Consider the following 22,217-nt stretch of genomic DNA (forward strand, 5'->3'; position numbering starts at 1 on the left):
TGATTCCGGTCGGGGATTGAGTCAAAATTTGCGAAGAAAAACCTGTGTTGAGGAGTTTATTTTACACATAATGCGTTATGGTCTGTTTATTTACTTGTTTGTGTACAAAAAATATAGTTCTGGTTTAATCAAATTAAAAAAAATATATAGACGTGGAGTAGGTACCATATTCTTATATGGTGCTGAACTAATCAGTTCATAAAAAACATCGGAACACTTTAATTTGAGAAAGTGCTGTCAAACTTAATCATTTTTAAATCTTCTTGTGCGGTGGAAACACCATGAAGATTTATTTAATCTAAACTGAGATAAACCTTTAGTGGAAACATAGAAAAACATAAATATCTTTTCTATTGTTTTCTCTTGCAAAATAAGCCCAGTTAGTCCATTTTCACTAACAAAACTAAATAATATTAACAGTAATAGATTGATTTTTTTTCATAATTGAAAACACGTGATTCCAAATGCACAACTACTCAACGAACACAGCCATTGAGATACAAATGCAATATCAATCGTACCAACATTTAAGAACGAAATCACATAAGATCCATTCAAGACTCCTAATAATGTCAAAAACCCATCCATAGTAAGATTCCTCTCTAACTTTTGTCGGTTTTATTCGTACTATGGATATTGTTTTTGTTATTCGTGTAAAATCCTACTATACTATGGATAGATTTTCCAACAAAACACCGGCTATGTTCGTTATTTGCCGTCGCAATACATTTTAATTAATTGTAAACTTTTTTCGCTTGTGAACTTTAGCAAAGATAATAATGCTTTTTTGTATTAAATTAAAAATAAATTTTAATTATTTTAATGTTATAAATTTTAGTGGGTCAACTAAATAAATCATAGGTACGAAAAAAACTGAATTTCCGTAAGCAAATATTTGCACACCGTTTTAGAAGACTATACTGTTAAAGCACTATTCACATGAGCACGACCAACGACCAACGAATGAACGAACATTCGTCGATTTTGACGTTTCTTTCACATGAGAGTTTTTAATTCGTCGCGAATAAAGCCACAGCCGAACATCTTTCACCACCGAAACCAAAACAAGAATGATTTTTTAGGTTAAGTACGCGCGATTATTTTATTCGTTGCGGGTGTGGATAATGTGGAACGCGAATAAAGTTTGACAGTTCGTATCAACTATAATTTTTTTCGCCACGAATAAATTTGTTTTCTTAAATTTATTGATATATTATATTGAAAATTAAAAGTATGTATCGTAAATCAAATAGAAACTATATTGCTATCGTTTTGTTAAGAATTTGTGTGGAAATATGTCTTCAAATGTATATAAACTCACATTTTGTAATTCATTCGTCGGTCGTTGGTCGCACTCATGTGAATACTACTTAAGAGCCTTGCACATGAGAGCGAACAACGAATGGACGAACAAACGTGATTTTATACATTTCAAAAAGTCAATTTCAAACAAAAACACATTATAATTATAAGAAATCAATTCAAACTTATGTTAGGATAATGAAATTTGCATTTTTTTCTCTATAATAAGAGAAATTTTTAAAAACAATTTGGTAGTAACGAATTGCAGTGTGTTTGCTACCAACTGTCAAACTCTATTCGCGTTCCACATACCATCCACACTGCAACGAATAAATTATTCGCGCTTAACTTAACCTCAAAACTATACCACTCTTGTTTTGTTTGTTGAAAAGGGTAATTATAAATTGACAATTCGTCGCTGTCTGCGAATAGGTATAAAGCTCATGTGAAAGGAAAGTCAAAATATGTGAACATCCACAGTTCGCAGTTCGTAGCTCATGTGCAAGATGGTTTAGAAATCTAGTTAGTAAGATTTCTAAGTGAGGTCAATTACGTGGTCTTAACCTATTTGCGCAAAATTTTAAACAACCTATTGTTAAGGGTTTAACAATTAACTAGTTAGCAATTTACTGAGGACCTTAAAAATTTAAGACCTTTCTTTTCGTTTTCCTAACTAGTAAATTGTTGATTGCATGTTAATAAAAAAAACGAGCATCTAAACATGTCTTAAAAGTGACAGTTCGTGAAATAAACAAAGAAAATTCTCTTAAACGAACCTATTGGAATTCTCCTCTGTTGACTGGAATATTCCATCCTCTACTCTTATAAGAATAATTGTACAGATGTCATATGGATTTAGCAAACTTCCAATAAGTTAAAGTAGCCATTCCATGAATTTAACTTAAACATATTCTTAAAAGATGGTAAGATGTAAAATCGTTTAAAATTAGGTAAATCATTATTTAAGCTTAGTAAATTGCTAAAAATGGCTTGAAAATTACGCCATTGTCAATATCATCTCATTGCTTTGGTTGCGTCTTCAGTAATGAACTTTAAATTTACATTTGAAAAAGACAATTCTTTCAAACTGTTTAAATAAATTAAAAAAATTTAAAATAAATAAACTAATTTTTAAAACACAAATGTTCTAAATATTTGTTTACTTCTTAAGCTTAGTACATACTTGTGAACCATCTCGTGAACCCATACAAATTTCAGTTTTTGGTTCACCCGTGAACTTGCTCGTGAAGCTGAGTGGAGAACAAAGTGGAGAGTTTTCGTTCACGGGCAATTCACGTGCAAAATGTACGGGAACTGTTGGTGAAGCTGAAGTCAAATGTTCACAACGTGTACTCACAAGTGTGTACCAGTGAGCAATGTCAAAAGTTCACTTTCTCCACTGGCGAACGTTCACTTCACGAGGAAGTATGTACTAGGCTTTAAGCCTAGTACATACTTGTGAACCATCTCGTGAACCCATACAAATTTCAGTTTTTGGTTCACTCGTGAACTTGCTCGTGAAGCTGAGTGGAGAACAAAGTGGAGAGTTTTCGTTCACGGGCAATTCACGTGCAAAATGTACGGGAACTGTTGGTGAAGCTGAAGTCAAATGTTCACAACGTGTACTCACAAGTGTGTACCAGTGAGCAATGTTAAAAGTTCACTTTCTCCACTGGCGAACGTTCACTTCACGAGGAAGTATGTACTAGGCTTTACTTGTAAGCAACTGAAAGGATTTTTTCCAGATTAAAATAATTTTTCAAATAAAAACTTAAAACGAAGCCACTGTATACGGAAAGTTATAGCAGTGGAGAAAATCAGGGGACTCACTACACGTGTTTAGTGTCGTGTAATGGAAAGATTTACTTTGCTCTTCAAATGGATGGGATGGGAATGGAAAATGCGGGTGGCTTTAGCTGGGGACAGTACGAGTAATAATAAGGTCTGCCACTTTGTTTACTTCTTATGAATGAAGTTGGATTGGAACTGACACTTATTTGGTTGCTTTTGACGCTTTGTCGATGAAGAAAACACGTATTGTTCTACGTCGGTATATAATCGTTGTTAAAATGATGGTGTAATCGAGTGGTGGACGTGAATATTTAAATGAAAACCGATATGACTGCATCGTGAAATACTTTGGTCATGAAAAGAAGAAAGAACATTGTTTGAGTAACTGAACTTAATCAAAATTAAATTCACATTTTATTGTTTAGTTTGAATCGCATTTGTTTACTTAACTTTTTGGGATGGATATAAACACCCACTTAGAAATATTAAACATAAGAAAACAAAGAGTTCTCGCTGAAGTTAATTTAACGATGAAAAAAATGGATTAAGAAACACGTTTTTTGTTTTAGAAAGACTCCTTTCAGGACGTTACAGACAGTTGCTGAAAGGTAACATTTGTTTTTGTTTTTGTTTTTCTGAGGAGTTACGACGAATGCTATTATCTATATATATAAAAATCAATGCCACTTTTCGTTGTAATTTTATAACTCAACAATGCCTTGCGATTTGGCTAATTTTGGTCTTGAATTATTCGTGGAAGTGCAGAGAAGGTTTGTACGTAGAGAAAATTTAAAAAAAATATCTTGAAAAGGTGTAAGATCAACATCTTTCTATACTCCCATATACAAACAATTTGTACAAATACTTAAAGAAATCCCGATTTGTTGATTACCTTGGAAATGTAGAACGAAGGCATTGAATTTAGCGACTATTTGATCGGAATAGAAAATTGAATTAACACTTGCATCTTCGGGAATTGCTACTGCATTTCCTGTCCTTCCTCGATAAATTCCTACTGATGAAATAAACACCTGTTGTTAGAAATTGGTGATGGCAAAATACCAACCGACAATACCAACGGATTGATCACTTTACCGAACAATTTTTGTATACAATTGCGCAATCTATAGATTGGTTGAGAGAACGCACCATTTTAGCACCGAAAAACATTCATATCAATGCTATTAATTTTCAAATTCAATCGAAACTGCCAGGTGTCGTCACGACATATAAATCAATTGACAGTGTTATGAATCAAGATGAGGCAATGAATTTTCCAATTGAACTTTTAAATTCATTCGAACCAACTGGTATACCACCGCCTTGCTTGAACCTAAAAATTGGTTCTTTATTAATCCGCCCGAAACTGTGTAATGGCACCAGATTGGTAGTGAAAAAGTTATTTCCAAATTTGATTAAAGCTACAATCTTAACTGGCAAATCAAAAGGAGAAGGTTTTTTGATACCGTGTATTCCTCTGATTCCAACTGATATGACATTTGAATTCAAAATATTACAATATCCTGTGCGTTTATCATTTGCGATGTTCATAAATAAGACCCAAGGGCAAACACTTCACGTTTGTGGTGTCAATTTGGAGGAATCATGTTATTCATATGGCCAACTTTATGTTGCCTGTTCGAAAGTCGGTATACCCAACTGTTTATTGATTCATGCTCGAAATGGAAAAACTAAAAATATTGTTTATCCAACTGATTTATACTATCCCATATAGACCCACCATATAGTAAGAGCACCCAATTCTTTTTATTTTTTAGTTTTTACTCTTTGCTGATAAATATAATATAAACAATATATCATTTTTGTCATTTGGACTTTTAAATAGCTAGCAGTTTAAAATATTTTTTTGTTTGAATAAATGAACTTAATAATATTTTTTGTTATTACTATGCGAATACGTATTTATATACGTAGCGAAGCACGTACCGAGCCGCTAGTAACATATAAATTAATTAAGATTTGTATACAAATACACATAGGTCTACAAGTACTTATTAAAAACTCAAGTCAATTCAGAATTCACACCAAATGGATTTTTCTTTGTGTGGAAATACACTGCGGGTCATAAGGTTAGAAGCAGGATTTTTTGAGAAGTAAAATCGATATTTCTCCCGTTACATAATGGATTAAATAAAATAAGTATGGTTAATGAAAGACTATTTTGTTAACAACACAACATACATTTTGGGTATAGAAGAGATTAAGCTAACTGAACTTCTAAGACAAATTGTTAATTAAGTCAAGAGTATGCGAAAATAAATCGGGCCATTAGATTAGAAGCGCATAAAATAAATGAAAATAAAATGGAGTTATTCATATTTTGTTTAAGTTTTTTGGTTTTATTAAATATTTAATAATGTGTGCTGCCACAAGCCTTTAAAATAACTTCAAAAATTTTATTTATTCTTTTAGGGATTTATAAAGAGATTCCAAGTAGTCCAGTGAAATCTCACTCCAGGCCAATTTCATACCATGAATAAGCGCTTCCTTGTCATCGTATTGCTTCCCTCCCTTTCCCACCTTACGTGTAAGCCAGCCACATTTTCAATTATGTTAATGTCCGGGGAATATGCTGGCCAAGGCAGCAAGTAGATGTTTTGGTTTGCAATGAAGGATTTTACCTCTCGGGCTGTGTGTATCGGAACGTTGTCCTGCTGAAAAATCCATGAAATTGGTCCAAAAAGCTCGGTAATTTTGGGGAATACTGATTCCAGCAAGGCTTTGTAGGTTTTTCCAGTCATTTTACTATCTTGGACTACCAAGTTTATAGTGCCATAAAACGAAATTGAGCCCCAGACCATAACGCCTCCTTCTCTGCTATGGTGACGGTTTAAAAACCGCTCCTCTTTCCTCATGTCATGGAAATAATAATTATAACCATCTGGCCCATCTAGGTTAAATTTGTTTTCGTCTGAAAAAATAACCTTCCGCCAATCATTTGTAGTCCTTGAATTCTGCACATCCCAGCTCATGTGATCTTTCGCAAAACACAAGCGTTGCTTCTTCCTTGCGTCATTAAGTGGTGGTTTTTTTTAAAGCTTCAGGCGCTTTATGTGTTTAGCATTGCGGATCGTGCGTTTGACAGTCGATAAGCTGGCCTTAACATTAACTTTATCCCTAATTTTAGCTGCCGATAAAGATGAATTTGACGCTATTCTAAGTATATTTCGCGTTTCGCGAAGTGTTAAGGCAGAGGAAGTGTTTCCTTTATAATTTTTTAGATACGACGATGGATTTTTTAAATAGTTGCTGACACAATGATCATTTATTTTTCAGGCTATAGAACGGCATGAAAGACCTTCAGAGTAAAAAACATCTATTCTTGCCATTTCCTTCACTGTCAAAAATTTTTTCTTGCCAATTTTTATTACAACTCAATAAACAACAATTAATTTATGAAATGACTCAATTGACAATTCTCTAATATTCCCAAATTGTACATTTTGTTGTTAACAAAGTAGTCTTTCATTTACTATAGTTGTTTTTTTTTTCCAATCCACCATGTAACGGGAGAAATATCGATTTTACTTCTCAAAAATGCCTGCTTCTAACATTATGACCCGCAGTGTATGTACATATGTTCATAAAGGTGCCTATTATTTCAAAAAGTACCTAGTTTTTTTTGGAACGTGCACACCGATTTTCAAAAATGTATTTCCAAAAAAAAGTATTGTCAAAAACAACTTTGATCCGATTTCAATAACCCGTGCCTCTAAGTTAACATTTTTACTTCTTATAAATTTTTTTGTTTTACCTGCAACATATAGGAACTATATGTATATGGTAAGTTTAGATTTTTGACATTACGATGGTAGAGGAGTCGAAAAAAGTGAGTCACCCGATTGAAAATTTTTGACGAAATTGAAAAGTAAAACGTATTTTAAAAAGTTCTAAATAACTGCATACCACAAATATTTTTAAACTAAAATTGAAAAATTGTATATATAAATAAAATGCACGACTGGATCGCACGAACTTGCTCCCTTTCACAAAGAGTCTGTTTAAAAAAGTACCTATATAAGATTTAAAATTATACCTGTAAAATAAGTTTGTCTTCAAAGATATAAATGCCATTTAATTTGTCAAAAAAAAATCCATTTTTCAATATCAAAACAAAGAGAATTTTCTGTAAATGATGCGAAATGCATTTTATTGAATATTAATTTATAATTTGTTGAAAAAACTAAGGGGAAATGGTTTGGAAAGCTTTATTTTAATTTCATATTAGAAGAACCAGGATGGAAAATAAATTTTCTGAAGATAAGAAAGAGGCAGAACATGTATGTTCAAATTGTAAAGCGATCGTCTATTGATTGTGTAGTTAGGTAGGTGTCTAAAACGGATAAAGAGTAGTTCATTGGCGTGCTCAGCTTTTTGCAGACATGTTTTTGATGATAATAAAGGAATATTACTGGTAGGTAGAAGGTACTTACTACAGTCCAATCACATTCCTTCTTTCCTTTTATCTCGTTTTTTTTTGTGTCGTTAAAGTTAAAAAAAAAACAAGCATACGAACAGGTATAAGAAATTGCTATTCACGTTAAGGCTCTTGTGAGTTTTGGATTTTAGTTATGAAGTGACACGTAAGCAGTAGTTGTAGAGTTTGTTCGTAATACTTATATAGGAATAACGTGTATACGTTGAATAAATGATTCTAATACAAAATACATATACTCTTTCTGGCCCGTTTCTTTAACTTGTATACTTAGTATTTACTTCTTTTATATAGGCGAAGACAAATAAAATATGTGTGAAACAACCTCATTGTTAAAGAATAATATTTTAAAATCATATATACAAAGGTACCAAGATAATACTTCTTGATAGACAGACATAGATTGTTGATTTAACATAATATCATATTCGTTAATCCGCTTCAATGGCGCGTTTTTATCGTTATAAAAATACATAAATATGTCATTAATTTCAATAAAAGATACGAATGTTATTAAAATGATGTCGAAATAATGCGCTCTTTTGGGCTCATGCACAGCTAAACTAATTAAAACAAAAACTGAAAAATAAGTTTGTTGTCAAAAATGTAAATGCCATTTTATAAATTAAAAACCCTTTTTCAATTTTTTTGTTCGAGCGGTTTTTTTAAATTATTTTTTAAATATTTAATATTTTTCAATTTTATTCTAAAAATATTGTTGGTATATAGTTGTTAAGTGATTGTTTATATACGCTCTACATTTGAATGTCATACAAAAAAAATCCAAACAAAAAACAATTGCACTTTTGATAATCAAATATTGTTAAGGCAATATAAAAGCTTGTTCAAAAAAAATTCTATATAATATAAGTTGCTGACAAAATTAAAAATAATATAACGGTTCTATGAGCGGTCCCTTTCCAAAGCAATAAAAAATATGTTTTTCTTACTAAAAGAAGCCAAGTTAAAAAATAAAATTTTAGAGAAAATAAAAAAAAATCTATCAGGTTTTTTCTTAAGATAATACGAATTTTCGTTTTTACCACAAAAATTGTATGGGGGCTATTGTTAGTTTTGATCTTAACAAAAAAAAAAGAAAAAAACGCCTAACGCGAATCTGCTCAAAACCTTCACATCCGAGTTTGAACTCAATGGACCCAATGGCTTAGGCTGTAGGAGCCTGGACAGACAGACAGGATAGACAGACGGAATCGTGGGACCCACTTTTTCGACTTCTTTACCATTGTAATATCATGATTTATTAAAATCAAAAAAAAATTCAAAATTTTGCACGAATACAAAACTTTCCATATAGTTCCTATCTGTCGCAAGTAAAAATTAATTTAAAAAAAAGCCTTAACGATTTTCAAATACCTAACAAAATTTTTAAAAAAATTTGCGTTTAAACTTTCAAAAACAAAATTTGGTTCCAGGTACATTTTTAAATCTTAAAATACAGAATATAATTTTAAACAGTCTCTTTGAATACATGGGCAAGTTGAATTTCAAACACAAGAATTTCCAACACAAAAATTGTGCTCATATTGGTTATAACTTAGAGCAGTGCATGGAGCTAGCAAGAAATAAAACGAACTACAATATAATAAACTATAAAAATACAGAAAAAAAATGATTAAAATCAAAAATTACAGAGAAATTTCTGTTCTAAACAGTTTAAGAAAGATTCTTACTTCAATATTCTATGGACTCAAGTAGAAAACCCTTTTCAGACGAGTTTCTCAACGATGGACCATATATCTGCGTTGATAAGTTTTGGACTCACACTTAAAACTTTCCCGAATTGTCTTGCATAAAAGTTCGTAGGTTTTTGTGTTTTGTTAAAAAAAGCTTTCACATGAATTATTCTTAAAAAGTTAAAAATTACCAACAATATTTAGCATATAATGAAATAGTTTGATTTCGAAATATATTTTTGTTAACTAGATTTTTAGTCGTTAACCAAATTTTACCAATTTTAGTAGCATTTAAAAAAATATTTCTTGTATGAAAAGATTGGATGAATGAAATTAATTTAATGTCAATATCTTCTATTGTTCACGAGATATCGAGAACCAAACATTAATTTTTACCAAATTTGCGTACTGTTGAAAAGATATTTGAGTCGAAAATCAATGTATACGAACTTTTAGTAATGTTTTTTTTTAATTTTTTTTTTTTAAATGTCAATTCGATTTCCTTAACATTTTACCAGATGTTAAAAACGTTATTCTTAGTGCAAAATTTTTGAGGCGACAAATATTGTTTTTTTTTTCAGTTTTTTTGATTTATAAAAAACCGTGATTTATAATATAAAATTTAATTCAAGTCTCTAGCCTTATAATCAAAATGTCCACCTTTTATTTTAAATTGCTATGGTGAAAAAACCGACCACACAATTGTCTTGAGAGTCCTTTCTGCATCTTTTTACATTATTATCAACAAAATTTATTTGAAGTTGATATCGATTCTGGTTCTTGAGCTATGGACGACGAAAAAAACGTCGCGAACGTGCGGACGTTCACACAGAAACATCTTTTTAAAAATCTTGTATTTCGACTCTAGGGACCTTGAAACGTCGAGAAATGTCAAAATTTTCAAATCGACAAATCGGACCCATTACAATAACTTCCTATGGAAAGTTAAAATTTATACGCTTGCTTCTTCAAATTTAAGGCAGCATTCGACATTATAAATAGACATGCTCTCAACGCTAGGTCTCTCCCGGAAGTTCTTGATGATGAAAACTTTAGTGTTTCATTCAGTGCAGTAATGGGATGGGACGAATTTCTAAGAATAATTTGAAACATCGAGATGTTTTCCCCAAGGTTGCATATTAAGTCCATTACTGTTTGCTTTATATATTAACGAAATTTGTGATGAAGCGAAAGTTCTACTTTATGATGATGACTTATGTAGTATTACCTTTCGCTAGAAATGGGAGCTAGTCATTAATACAAGCAAAACTAAGGTGATAATGTTTGAAGAGCGTACAAGCAGAAAGAATATTGTTCACTAAATAATGTAAATATCGCAGTTGTGCAAGAATTTAAGAATTAGAGAGTTTTAATTACACGTACACTCAATTTTTCAAAGCAAAAAAGTATTGAGGCTATACTGGCTTTGAAACGAAGTTCTTACCAAGAAACCAACCTCTCGTCAAAATACCTTGTCATCCATCCAACGGTCAACACATGTTTGTGCTATGGTGCCCAGGTTTTTGGTTATGTGTTCTTTCTTACTTACTTAAGGTGGCGCTAAAGTCTGGGGCGGACCTGGGCCTTAACCAACAAGCGTCTCTAGCCAGCTGGGTCCCTAGCTAGTTTTCTCCAGTTTCGCACGCCAAGTTGGTTGAGGTCCTCTCCCACCTGGGTGCGCCACCTGAGTCGCGGTCTTTCTCTACTGCGGCGTCCCTCGGGATTGGATTCAAAGACCTTCCGGGCTGGAGCGTTGATGTCCATCCGATCTACATGACCTAGCCATCTAAGCCGTTAGACTTTAATTCTGCTAACTAGGTCAGTGTCGCTGTACAGCCCGTACAGTTTGTCATTATATCTTCTCCTGCATTCTCCATCTATACGTACGGGACCAAAAGTCACCCGAATTTTTTTCTCGAATTTTGACAGGGTCCAGGCCTCAGCGCCATAGATGAGAACCGGGATGATGAGTGTCTTATAGATGGTGATTTTAGATGCTCGAGAGAGGACTTTACTTCGCAATTGCCTTCTAAGTCCAAAGAAGCAGCGATTTGCAAGAGTTATTCTTCGTTTGATTTCAGCGCTGGTGTCCTTGCCTGCATTAATAGCGGTGCCTAGGTAGACAAAGTCCTTAACTACCTCAAAGTTATAGCTGCCCATGGTGACATTTTGTCGAAGACGTCGTCGTTCAGTGTCCTTTTTTGATGACACATATACTTGGTCTTGCCCTCATTGACCACCAAACCCATCTTCTTCGCTTCCGTTGCAATGCTCAAAAAAGCTCCACTGACATCACGCTTTGATCTTCCAATTATGTCAATATCATCTTCGTATCCGAGTAATTGAATGGACCTTTGGAAGATTGTGCCTCTCGTGTGTACGGTTGAGTTTTACACCATTCTTTCCAGAACGATGTTGAAGAAGTCGCATGACAGTGCATCGCCTTGTCTAAAACCTTTTTTGACATCAAATGCATCGGTAAGATCTTTTCCGACCTTGATAGAGCAGTGTACATTCTCCATCGTCATTCTGCACAAACGGATACGTTTGACAAGGATGCCAACACTAGACATTGCTCGGTAGAGCTCTTCCCTATAGATGCTGTCATACGCGGCTTTAAAATCGATAAAGAGATGGTGGGTATCGATTTGAAGCTCCTGGGTTTTTTCCAAGATCTGCCGTAGTGTGAATATTTGGTCGTAGTTGACTTCCTGGTCTGAAGCCACGCTGATAAGGACCAATCAGGTTGTTGACGAATGGCTTCAGACGTTCACATAATGCGGCAGAGGATCTTATACGCAATTTTAAGGAGACGGATGCCTCTGTAGTTGGCGCAGTTTAGTGGGTCTCCATCGACTGCGGTTCTACTACGATGTTCCCCTGATCATCTTTACAGGCTTCGGTTCGTGGCTGGTACCCTTGGGAGGTTTTTTTACCTTTTGGTAAAATTTACGAACCTCATTTCTGTTGTGACATCCCTCTATCTCCTCGATCGCGCGCTTCTTATGTTCTCTTTTTTTCCATCTAAGAAGCCGGTGTTCCTCTCTCCTCTTCTGCTCGTAGAGCTCGCGAGCAGCTCTAGTCCTTTTGTGCAGCGCCGTTTTGTATGCCTCTTGTTTTGCTGCGTGCGCTTGCCGGCATTCGTCGTCAAACCAGAGGTTTCGCTGTGGTGGCCGTGTGAAACCTAGCACTTCAGAGGCGGCATCTCTGATGGCTGCAAGGCAATGTTGCCACTGGTTTTCAATGCTTAATGCAGGAAGCATAGGACTCCTTAAGAGGTTATTAGAGACTCGATCGGAAAAGGACATGGCAGTCTCTTGCGATTGTAGCCGTCTGACGTCGAATCTTCTCACAGTACTTCCTTGTTTTGGCTTGGATCGGGATATCCGTAGCCGTACCTTGGCTACAACGAGGTAGTGGTCCGAGTCAATGTGGCCCTCGGAATGTTCGGATATCCTGGATACTGGAGAAGTGTCGTGCGTCGATCGCAATGTGCTCAATCTGGTTGACGGTTGATTGATCAGGAGATATCCATGTCCCCTTGTGGGTATTGAGATGCGTGAACTGCGTACTAGCTACCAGAACGTCTCGCCCCGCAGCGAAATCAACCAGTCTGAATCCGTTGTCGGAGGTAGTGTCGTGCAGGCTGTATCTCCCGATTATCCCACTAAAGATGTCTTCTCCTTCTACCTTGGCATTAAAATCTCCTTAGACAATTTTAATGTCATAGCCAGGGCACTGCTCATATGTCTTGTCCAAGAGCTCGAAGAATATGTCTTTGGTGTCTTCATCTTTCTCCTCTGTTGGGGCATGCGGGCATATTAGGCTTATGTTGGCGAATTTAGCCTTGATGCGGATTGTCGTGATGCGCTCGCTTACACTGTTAAAACTCAAGACTTTTTGCCTGAGCCTAGTTCCAAATCCGCACCCAAATAGACGCAGTCTTTGTTCTCGGTAGTAGTCGCCGTAGTAGATATCGCAGTCTTTTAGTTTGCGTTTGCCCGGTCCATCCCATCGCACTTCTTGGATGGCTGTAATATCTGCCTTGCAGCAGTTTAGGGTAACTCCAAGGAAAGGGAGTCGAATAAAACGCTCCTCACAGGCCTGGGCTCCGAATATGTCGAAGAAGCCCTATAAGGTGTTCACTAAGTAGGTCAACCTTACTGGAACTGTAGACGTCACCGTTGATTATATCTCGAGAATTCGTCCGCTGCCGCCTGGATAAGGATAGGTGCCTTAGTGAAAACACCTCTCCCCCCTCTCTCGTTTGCTGCCCCCAACATCTTTCCACTGGGGTTGGAACCCAATCTCCAGTTGAGGTACTAGGCACCCGATGTTCAATGCGGGGAGGTGAGAGTAGGAGTTGATAGACAGAGGTGGGTTTTGAGAAAAACCTGTGGACGCTTGTGTCCTCTTGAATGCACATGTCTACCATTTGTTCTTTCAGGTGTTTGAAATAGTCCATTCCCATGAAGTTCATCTATTCCTTGTATAGTCAAACGCTGATGAATGACAGGGCTGGTTTGCAGATGTCACGGCAAAAAAAAGGTGAAAAACTTTACACTAAGCATCCATCCGGAACAACTTGAACACCGTTCAGAAATACAAATAGGAACCTTAAACATCAATTTTCTTCAGGAAACTATTTAAGTACCGAATACTCTGTCGAATCTATAATCTTAATTTTTTGAGCACTTGTTGAAGGAATAGATGGAAAAGACTTAAGCCATTTTATTGCCAATTGTCCTATAATGCAAGAAATCTGCCAGTTGTATTTTGATATAAGGTACCTGTATTTAAATGGACTTTATGAAATATTGCTGAAATACTAGGATGTTCTACTTTATAGAAATATTGCAAACACGGCTTAACTTTTCGCAACAGTTTTGATGCTTAATACCTTTAGATCACCTTATCACTTTAAAATTGAAATAACGTACATCTTTTGCTTTAAATACGTCCAATTGATATCTTTTCATGTTTCAAAAAAAATTGAATTAATAACCTTTTGTGATTAAATTTTGGTAACGCTGCTAATTCTTTGAAAGAAAATCTTACAAAATAAATTAGGTGGCGTAACAGTCCGTTGAGAACTAGGGCCTTGTGACTTACAACTCTTAACCATTCCTGTGTTCGAGTACTGTTGTCAGGGATGGAGGGGCCTTTAGTTTTAAATTGAATCCGAACGGCTAATTTGAGAAAGCACTTTTCATGACAAGAATTACTTTTAGAGAATTTGTCAAATCCTCGCCAGAGGCAGTATCAGTAAAAAAACTTTAGATGGCAATATTCTTACACATGCTGAAATCGAAGAGGTTTGAGTTCATATTCAAAAGTTTAGACATGCGAGTTAATAGCTCATGCCATATCTAAAAATGATTTAAAATTAAAAGACATTCTATTGAATGGTAGTAAAGCAACGGTGCAACGAAAGTATAAAAAAGAGAAAATATGTTTTACGAGCAAAAGGTTAATTGACAAAATACACGTTCCGTATGCATAGAATCAACAGTTGTGAGCTTCAACTAGGCATTATTACCACTTTGCTTCTTAAATTTGTTTAATACTTTAAAAATGTAAAGAGCTCTAATGGGCAGAATTCTTAACTTTTTATAACGTTTTAGGAAAGTTTTTCAAAAAAAAACAAACAATCCAAAAAAATGCATCGAATCTTTATTTGAATCGATAGTACGGTCCATATAATTTAATGTTTGTAGATTATTTCATACAAAGGCTGACCTTGACTTCGTCTCAAATGGTCCATCTACCTAGTAGAATTTTGGCATAGGTACTCTTTCCAACATTTTGGCAAGTATCTCAAGAATAAATGCTTTAATGTTGTCTTCCAATGCGTCAATTGAAGCGTCCAATCTAAAGGTGTTAAATCGCCAATTGTCCCGAACGTGAAATAAAGTGTTTACCGAACTCGACTCTCAATAAGTCAATTGTTGCGCCTGCTGTTGGGCATATGGCAACGTCTTGTTGAAACCAAATGTCATGCAATTTAAGCTCTTGCATTTTGGGCAAAAAAAAGCTTGGATACCCTTTCAAGGCAGTTCACATTTACATTACGATTCGCATCATCTTTGGAAAAGTACGGTCTAATGATGCCACCAGCTCACAAACCGCACCAAACTGACTTTTTCTGGATGCATTGGTAGCTCTTGCAATGTTTCTAGCTGATATTCACTCCAAAATCGACAATTCTGTTTATTTACGTACGCATTGAGCCAAAAATGAGCTTTGCCGCTGAACGCAATTTTTCGGTAAACAAGTGAATCTTCGGCCAACTTTCTAAAAGCCCATTCACCAAAAATTTTACGTTGCAGTAGGTCGTTCGGCTTCAATTCTTGCACCAACTGTATTTTCAAAGGCATCACACCTAAATCATTCCGCAAAATTTTGCACGTTGCTGAGTAACCGAGGTCCAATTGCTGCGAACGGCGACGAATCGATAATTGATGTTCATTCTCGTCATTAACACTGGCCGATACAACTGCGATATTTTCTTCAGTTCGCACTCTACGTAAGCGTGTTGGTGGTTAAATGTCCAACAATGTAAATTTGGTGCGAGATTTAGTCACAATAGCTCGAATAGCAGCTTCAGTGAGTCGATAAAACTGACCATAAAATGTAAGAAGCACGCGATTAACTTTCTTAACAAAGCCAGCATTTAGATAATGAAATTTAAAAATTTGCAAGCGTTGTTCGTTTGTAAGACGATTCATGGTTAGATTATAGACCAAACTGAAGATTTTTGACAGTGAAACAAAACACGAAACGTGCGTCAGCTGTTTAAACCAGTGTTTCCAAAAAGATAATAGCTACAAAATCACGCTTTACAAGGTACTACTTTGACATAATCTTTTTGTTCTGAGCAAATAACAAGAGTCTGAACCTTATTGCGTATGTTCCTCTCCAAATAAATTTAAAACTTAACCAAGCTGCAATTTTTGAACGTCAAGGCCATACTATATTAATATTATCTCTCTTAAAGCAAATGGTCTTTTCTAAGTTACCAACATCAAGTTAGACTTTATAGTTCGCATGTAACTCAGCTAAGATTGGAATCTATTAAAACACCAAAGTATAAAAAATTACTTACTCAATTTTGAACCACAAAACACAAGCTACTAGGATTTAGGTAAGACCAAAAAAGGAAATCAATGGATTATGCTTCCTTAAACAACATCCCTCATTATTTTTAGTAAAACATTCAAAGCTTCTAACTTTAATCTTAAACAACAACGGTTTAATAATTGACAGTCTTAACCGCCAACTCAGTTTACAAATACGAAAATAGACTAAATCAAAGAAAGGATACCTCAAAAAATACCCCCTCAACATCAATGGAACTCTTTAATTTATTATCGAAAATATTACGTCTTGAACTTTGAACTTTGAAAGATGAACATTTTTTTTTGTGCAAGACAATTTTTAGTTGCTTTTACATTAACAGTGTTCTTATTTTAAATATCTTTCATCGACATTTTGCGGTTGTGTCTTTTTGTTCTTGTGGTTAAAATTTTGCTATATAATTCCACTTCTATGATATATACTTTCTGTAGGAAAAACATGTTTTTCATCTTAAAAAAGTTAACTCACCCTCTAAAAAAGGGGACAAAAATAAAAAAGGCTTCATTGTTCATTTTCTAGGAACCATAGATTTAAAGACATATTTTTAAGGCATCCCGCACATGTTGAGGATTTCCTTACTTAAATAAACCAATATTTTGTCAAAATGATTTTTGAGTTTATAGTAACATTAAATTATAAAATGTTTTATATTTTCAGACTCAAAACTGGTTGGAGTAGTAGCAAAGTCTCGGAGCCCCTACGTCCAGAAGAACAGGCAGCCATTATATCGGTCATACGTCGAAATGAAGAAATCGAAGTTGCTGAACGACAACGTGTTGGTAAACTCGTGGAACGTGTGGAAAAAATCAAAGAACGAGCAGCTGATTGTGGACCACAAGGTTGTCGCTTATGTGGCCAAACATTTGGAATTCTCGGTCCATCGCGCTTGGTGTGTGAGGACTGCAAAAAAGCAGTATGTTCAAAATGTGCCATTGACATTAATATCAAAATGCATTGCAAATCTCGAGAAATTTGGCTGTGTCGCATCTGCTCGGAGACAAGAGAAATGTGGAAGAAATCAGGAGCATGGTTTTTCAAAGGTCTTCCAAAATACGAGATACCCGACCCAAATTTGAGCTCAGTACGAACAACCCGAAGTGCTAGCACAACTCCAGCAAAAACAGTTCGCATCAAAAAAATGACTATGAGTGTTGTCGACACAAGTAGTTCGGAAGATGATGATGATGTCGAAGACGGTGGTGGTATTACCAAACAAGCTTACCCATCAATTCAGAGAGAGAATAGTTTTAGACTCAAGGCAGTTGGTTCGTTTAGAAGTTTTTTTGATGGTGGTGAGCGAAAGCTTTCAAATTCCGTATCCTTCCAAAGACAAGTAATCTCAAAGCCATCAGATTCTTATCAGCCTGAATTTGATACGATCTCAACAGTGTCCAGCAACAGAAGGGAGAGTAACTATAATAATCGACGTGGTTCAGCTTCATCAGGTATGTCAATAAGCGAGAGTTCCTCAGGGAATGGAAGTACCACAACAAGTAATCAACTGGCTCAAAATTGTAGAGATCCATTGTTGGGATGGCTTGAGTTGATAGTTAACTATAGAGAAATTGACCACACTTTAGATTGTAGCGTCTTAAGAGCTAGAGACTTACCTGCTATGGATTCTGCAGGTCTAACAGATCCCTTCTGTAAATTAAATATCATAACACCTGAAGGACATGTCAAATACACCAGATGGCAAAAAACCAAAACAGTTCATAAAACAAGAAATCCCGAATTCAATGAAGTCCTTCAGTTTTATGGAGTCGAACCTCTTGAGCTAGGCAATTCATTATTGTATGTGGTAATTCTCGATGATGACAAGTATGGACATGACTTTCTTGGAGCTGCTAAAATCAATTTATCAACGGTAGGTTTTCAATGTGAGGTTAAATTATCTCAAGCCACGCCTCCGGCCGCACTTCCATGACATTTGTTCAAAATCAGTTGTTAGCTTTTAGCTACTGGAAGACTTCAAAAAGGATTTAAGGGAAAATTGACACTTTTTGAAATTCAATATTCCCTCCTTTTTCCTTTTTTTAATAAAGTGGGCTACTTCTCATAACTCTACAAAGGATTTGTCCAAATATTGTTTTGTATTAAAAGAAAAAAACAGACTTGCATTCCTAAATTTAAATATTTCAAAATAAAGGGAATTTTGTAAATTACATTTCCATCAGCCAAGTTTCATTTAATAGGGTTCTGCACATTTGTGGGTTAACTTTTCGATTGTTCAGTTTAAAAATAATACAGAATATTTTATTTATATTCCTTTAACAATAGGTCCACAGTCAAAGTCCATATCGAGTGACTGTTCCTCTAGGCGTAGAAGACCAGTACAGCAATGAAGCGGAAATTTCTCAAACTTGGCCACGGGGAAAGATTTGTATCTCTCTGTGTTACAATTCCAATAAGAGATCCCTTGTAGTAGTTGTAAAACAGTGTATCAATCTGCTTCCAATGGATAACAATGGTAGCTCAGACCCTTTCGTTAAACTGTAAGTAAGTTAGAATATCAAAAAATGTCTTTGTCCTTATTTTCATATCTTTCTAGCCAACTTAAACCTGATACGCACAAGAAAAAATACAAGACTGGTGTTAAATGGCGAAACTTAAATCCCGCATTCAATGAGGAGTTTGTATTTGAAGCTAGCCCTCATGATCTCAATAAACAATCACTTATAATCACCGTTTGGGACAAAGATATCGGCAAAAGCAACGATTTCTTGGGAAGTCTGATACTAGGCTGTAACAGTAAAGGAGAGCGTCTCAAGCAATGGACAGACTGTGTCCGTCTGCCTGATCATGTACACGAGAAATGGCACTGTCTATCGGCGGATAATCCATCGCATTGATTGAAAGATTCTATGCGAGTGTTTTGGTGGCTTTGGTGCTTTTAATAAATAAATTATATTGTTATAAAATATGCGCGTGTCGAGTAATATTTTTTGTCAGAAAGTGTCCTTAATGCTAAGGCTATAAATAATTTTATAAACTTTTGCTTTTTTTCTCTCTTCAAATTCGAAAGCTTTACACTTTTAACTTACATATAAATCTTTATTCAAACATTTCATACTTTTTTATTTTATGTTAAAGTTCTTAACTCACTTTTCCAATTGGAAGTGTGACTGATATAACAGTTTAATTAAATTAAGATAAACATTTAATAACAAAAGAAAAAGAAACAATATTATAAAAACTAGTGTATCTATCGAGTTTGTACTTTCAATAAACAAAAAACAATCATCAAAGTTTTGGTCTTAAATTGGATTTTAAATAGGTATTATATTTTTTTTAACAGGATTAAGAGCTGAATTTTATAGCTCGGATCAATTTTTAAATATTATTTTTTAAACAGGATTAAAGGCTGAATTTTATAGTTCAAATCAAACGAGCTTTTTGTATTGCTTAGTATCGATCGAACGGATCAGAAGAAAATCTATGGAAATTGAAGGTTTCTCACTGGACATACGGTTGGCAATTGGCCCTGGCTTCATGGCTTGTAGAGTTTTGTGAATCGAATATCGGTCATTAAAATAATTATTGACACCCAGCATTTTTTTTTTAAATGGTTTAAGACTAACGCTCCATCGATCTTTGCCAGAAACACCTCAAATATTCTACTCCAATCTTCTCTCCATTAATTTAAGGTTATACCAAATTTTAGTCGTGACCATTGCTAAACAAATTGAGATGATTGCAGGTTCCCTTCAATTTTGTTTGGTAGTCGATGAATTGAGAGGGTTAGTGTTTACATCATTATAATGCATTCTAAGAAAGAAAATGTAAAACGGCCATACATGTTAACTTCACCTAAACCAATTTCTGCAGTCAAGACTGATGACAGCTTGATAGCAAAAAGAGAAGTGGACAAAGCAAACAGTCTTGTTTACCTCCAGTAATGTATGAAACCATGCAGACCTATCGCTTCCATCACAGGTTTTCCATTATTTCTATTTTCGTTGACACCTTGTACTAACATTGGACAGGTTCAGGCGACATAAGGGACTTGAAAACAAGGGAAGTTACTAGCATCTGATTGGCCAGCTGCCAAAAAATTGCCTTCCAATTAACCCAACTTTATTGGAAACTTGACTGGAAAGTTAGTCGAGAAAAATCTCCATAATTATTAAGTCAAGTCAACTGTATGTCAGAATAACAATAACATCGATCATGTTTTTTTTAATAAACTGAAAGTTGAACTTTATTCCTCTACGATTTATATATTTTTCGCACAATTTTATTTAATATGTTGTGTAAAAGGGTTTCTCGTCAAATTGGAAAAGAAATAATAAGTCTAACTTATATAAGAGAGAAATTCAATAGCTTGAGTCAAAGGCTGCTGTGGAATTCTCTTATCTGAAGATGGACTTGACGCCATATACTATTTGTATTATTAACTTCCCATAGGAAGTTTTTGTAACGGGTCCGATTTGTCGAGAATTGAAAATTTAACATTTCTCAACGTTTCAAGATCCATACAATCTAAAAAAAGAGCCTGGGATGCGACCCACAGTGATAACTTCCCATCCCGTCGGTCTATTTGTCTTGCTTAAAAGTGTGTAGGTTTTCGTGTTGAGTTAAAAAAGTTGTCAGTTGAATTATTGTTAAAAATGATTAAATTACCAACAATATTTTTCATATAAAGAAATAGTTTAGTTTGAAAATCTAGTTTTGTTAAATAGATTTTTAGTCGAAGATGGAAACATTTCTTAAATGTTTGCAAATTAAATGAATGAAATCAAATTGAGAGATATCAAGAACCGAACATCAATTTTTACCAGATTTGCGTACTATTTCTTGTAGCTTTTATTTTTTTATGAAAAAACGGACTGTTGTATTTTTATAAAAAAAAGTACTGAATATCGAAAACAATATTTTCTGTGAAATAAAGAAAGCTTGAAGACAATATTTTTAATTTTTGAAAAGATATTTGAGTCGAAAGTAAATGTTTACCAAATCATTTTTTACCATTTTTTATTAATTTTTTTGATTAGGTTTTTATTTTTTGTAAACAAAACTGTCAATTCGATTTTTCTCAAAAATGTTCCGAATGTTAGAAACAATACTTCTTATGAGTTAAAATTAGCTGGAAGCCATAATCTCAACTTTTTGTAAAGATATTTGAGTCGAAAATCATTTTTTACCAAATTTTAGTAATGTTTTTTTTTAGGTTTTTAGTTTTTATAAAAAAAAACTGTCAATTCGATTTTTCTCAAAGTTTACCAGATGTTAAAAACGTTATTTTTCGTTGCACAAAATTGTATTAAAGATAAAATCATTTTGTATTTGTAAAATTTTCGAGGTGACACATTTTTTTTCTGTTTGTTTGATTTATAAAAAAAAACGTTTATTGGACTTTTTTCAAAAAACGTACATGTTTAGTATCACGTTACAATATATTATATAAAATTTAATTCAAGTCTCTAGCGTTTTTGGTTGGTAAGATATTTAGAGTTAACCAAAATTTTCACATTTTTTAAACTACGAACGTACGTACGCACGCACGCACAGACATCTTTCTAAAAATCTTTTATTTCGACTCTAGGGACCTTGAAACGTAGAGAAATGTCAAAATTTTCAATTTGACAAATCGGAACCATTACAATGACTTCCTATGGGAAGTTAAAATGTTGACATTTCTCTAGAGACTAAACAAAATATTAGAAAGGTGTCTGTGTTTTCGTATGCAAGTACGTACGTATGTTATTATTAAAAAGATATTTAATAACGTTTTTAACATCTGGTCAAATTTTGAGAAAAATCGAATAAACAGTTTTCTTAGAAAAGTAAAAACCTAAAGAAAACATTACTAAAAATTTCTCAAAAATTGATTTTCG

The 22,217-nt window shown here is 34.4% G+C and overlaps 1 protein-coding gene across 2 annotated transcripts in view; it reads left to right on the forward strand.

Annotated features, from left to right (window-relative positions):
* The window catches only part of LOC129947576 (rabphilin-3A), a 61,400-nt gene extending 41,773 nt beyond the window's left edge, over nt 1-19,627 (forward strand). For both annotated transcript variants that reach the window (XM_056058194.1, XM_056058195.1), the window contains exons 2-4: nt 17,038-18,247; nt 18,661-18,875; nt 18,932-19,627. In XM_056058194.1, coding sequence (XP_055914169.1) covers nt 17,038-18,247; nt 18,661-18,875; nt 18,932-19,232 — 1,726 coding nt within the window. In that variant the 3' untranslated portion in view covers nt 19,233-19,627. The remainder of the gene's footprint in view (nt 1-17,037; nt 18,248-18,660; nt 18,876-18,931) is intronic.
* Nucleotides 19,628-22,217: the final 2,590 nt, after the last annotated feature.

Source organism: Eupeodes corollae, chromosome 2, assembly GCF_945859685.1.
Source record: "Eupeodes corollae chromosome 2, idEupCoro1.1, whole genome shotgun sequence".
Taxonomy (NCBI): domain Eukaryota; kingdom Metazoa; phylum Arthropoda; class Insecta; order Diptera; family Syrphidae; genus Eupeodes; species Eupeodes corollae.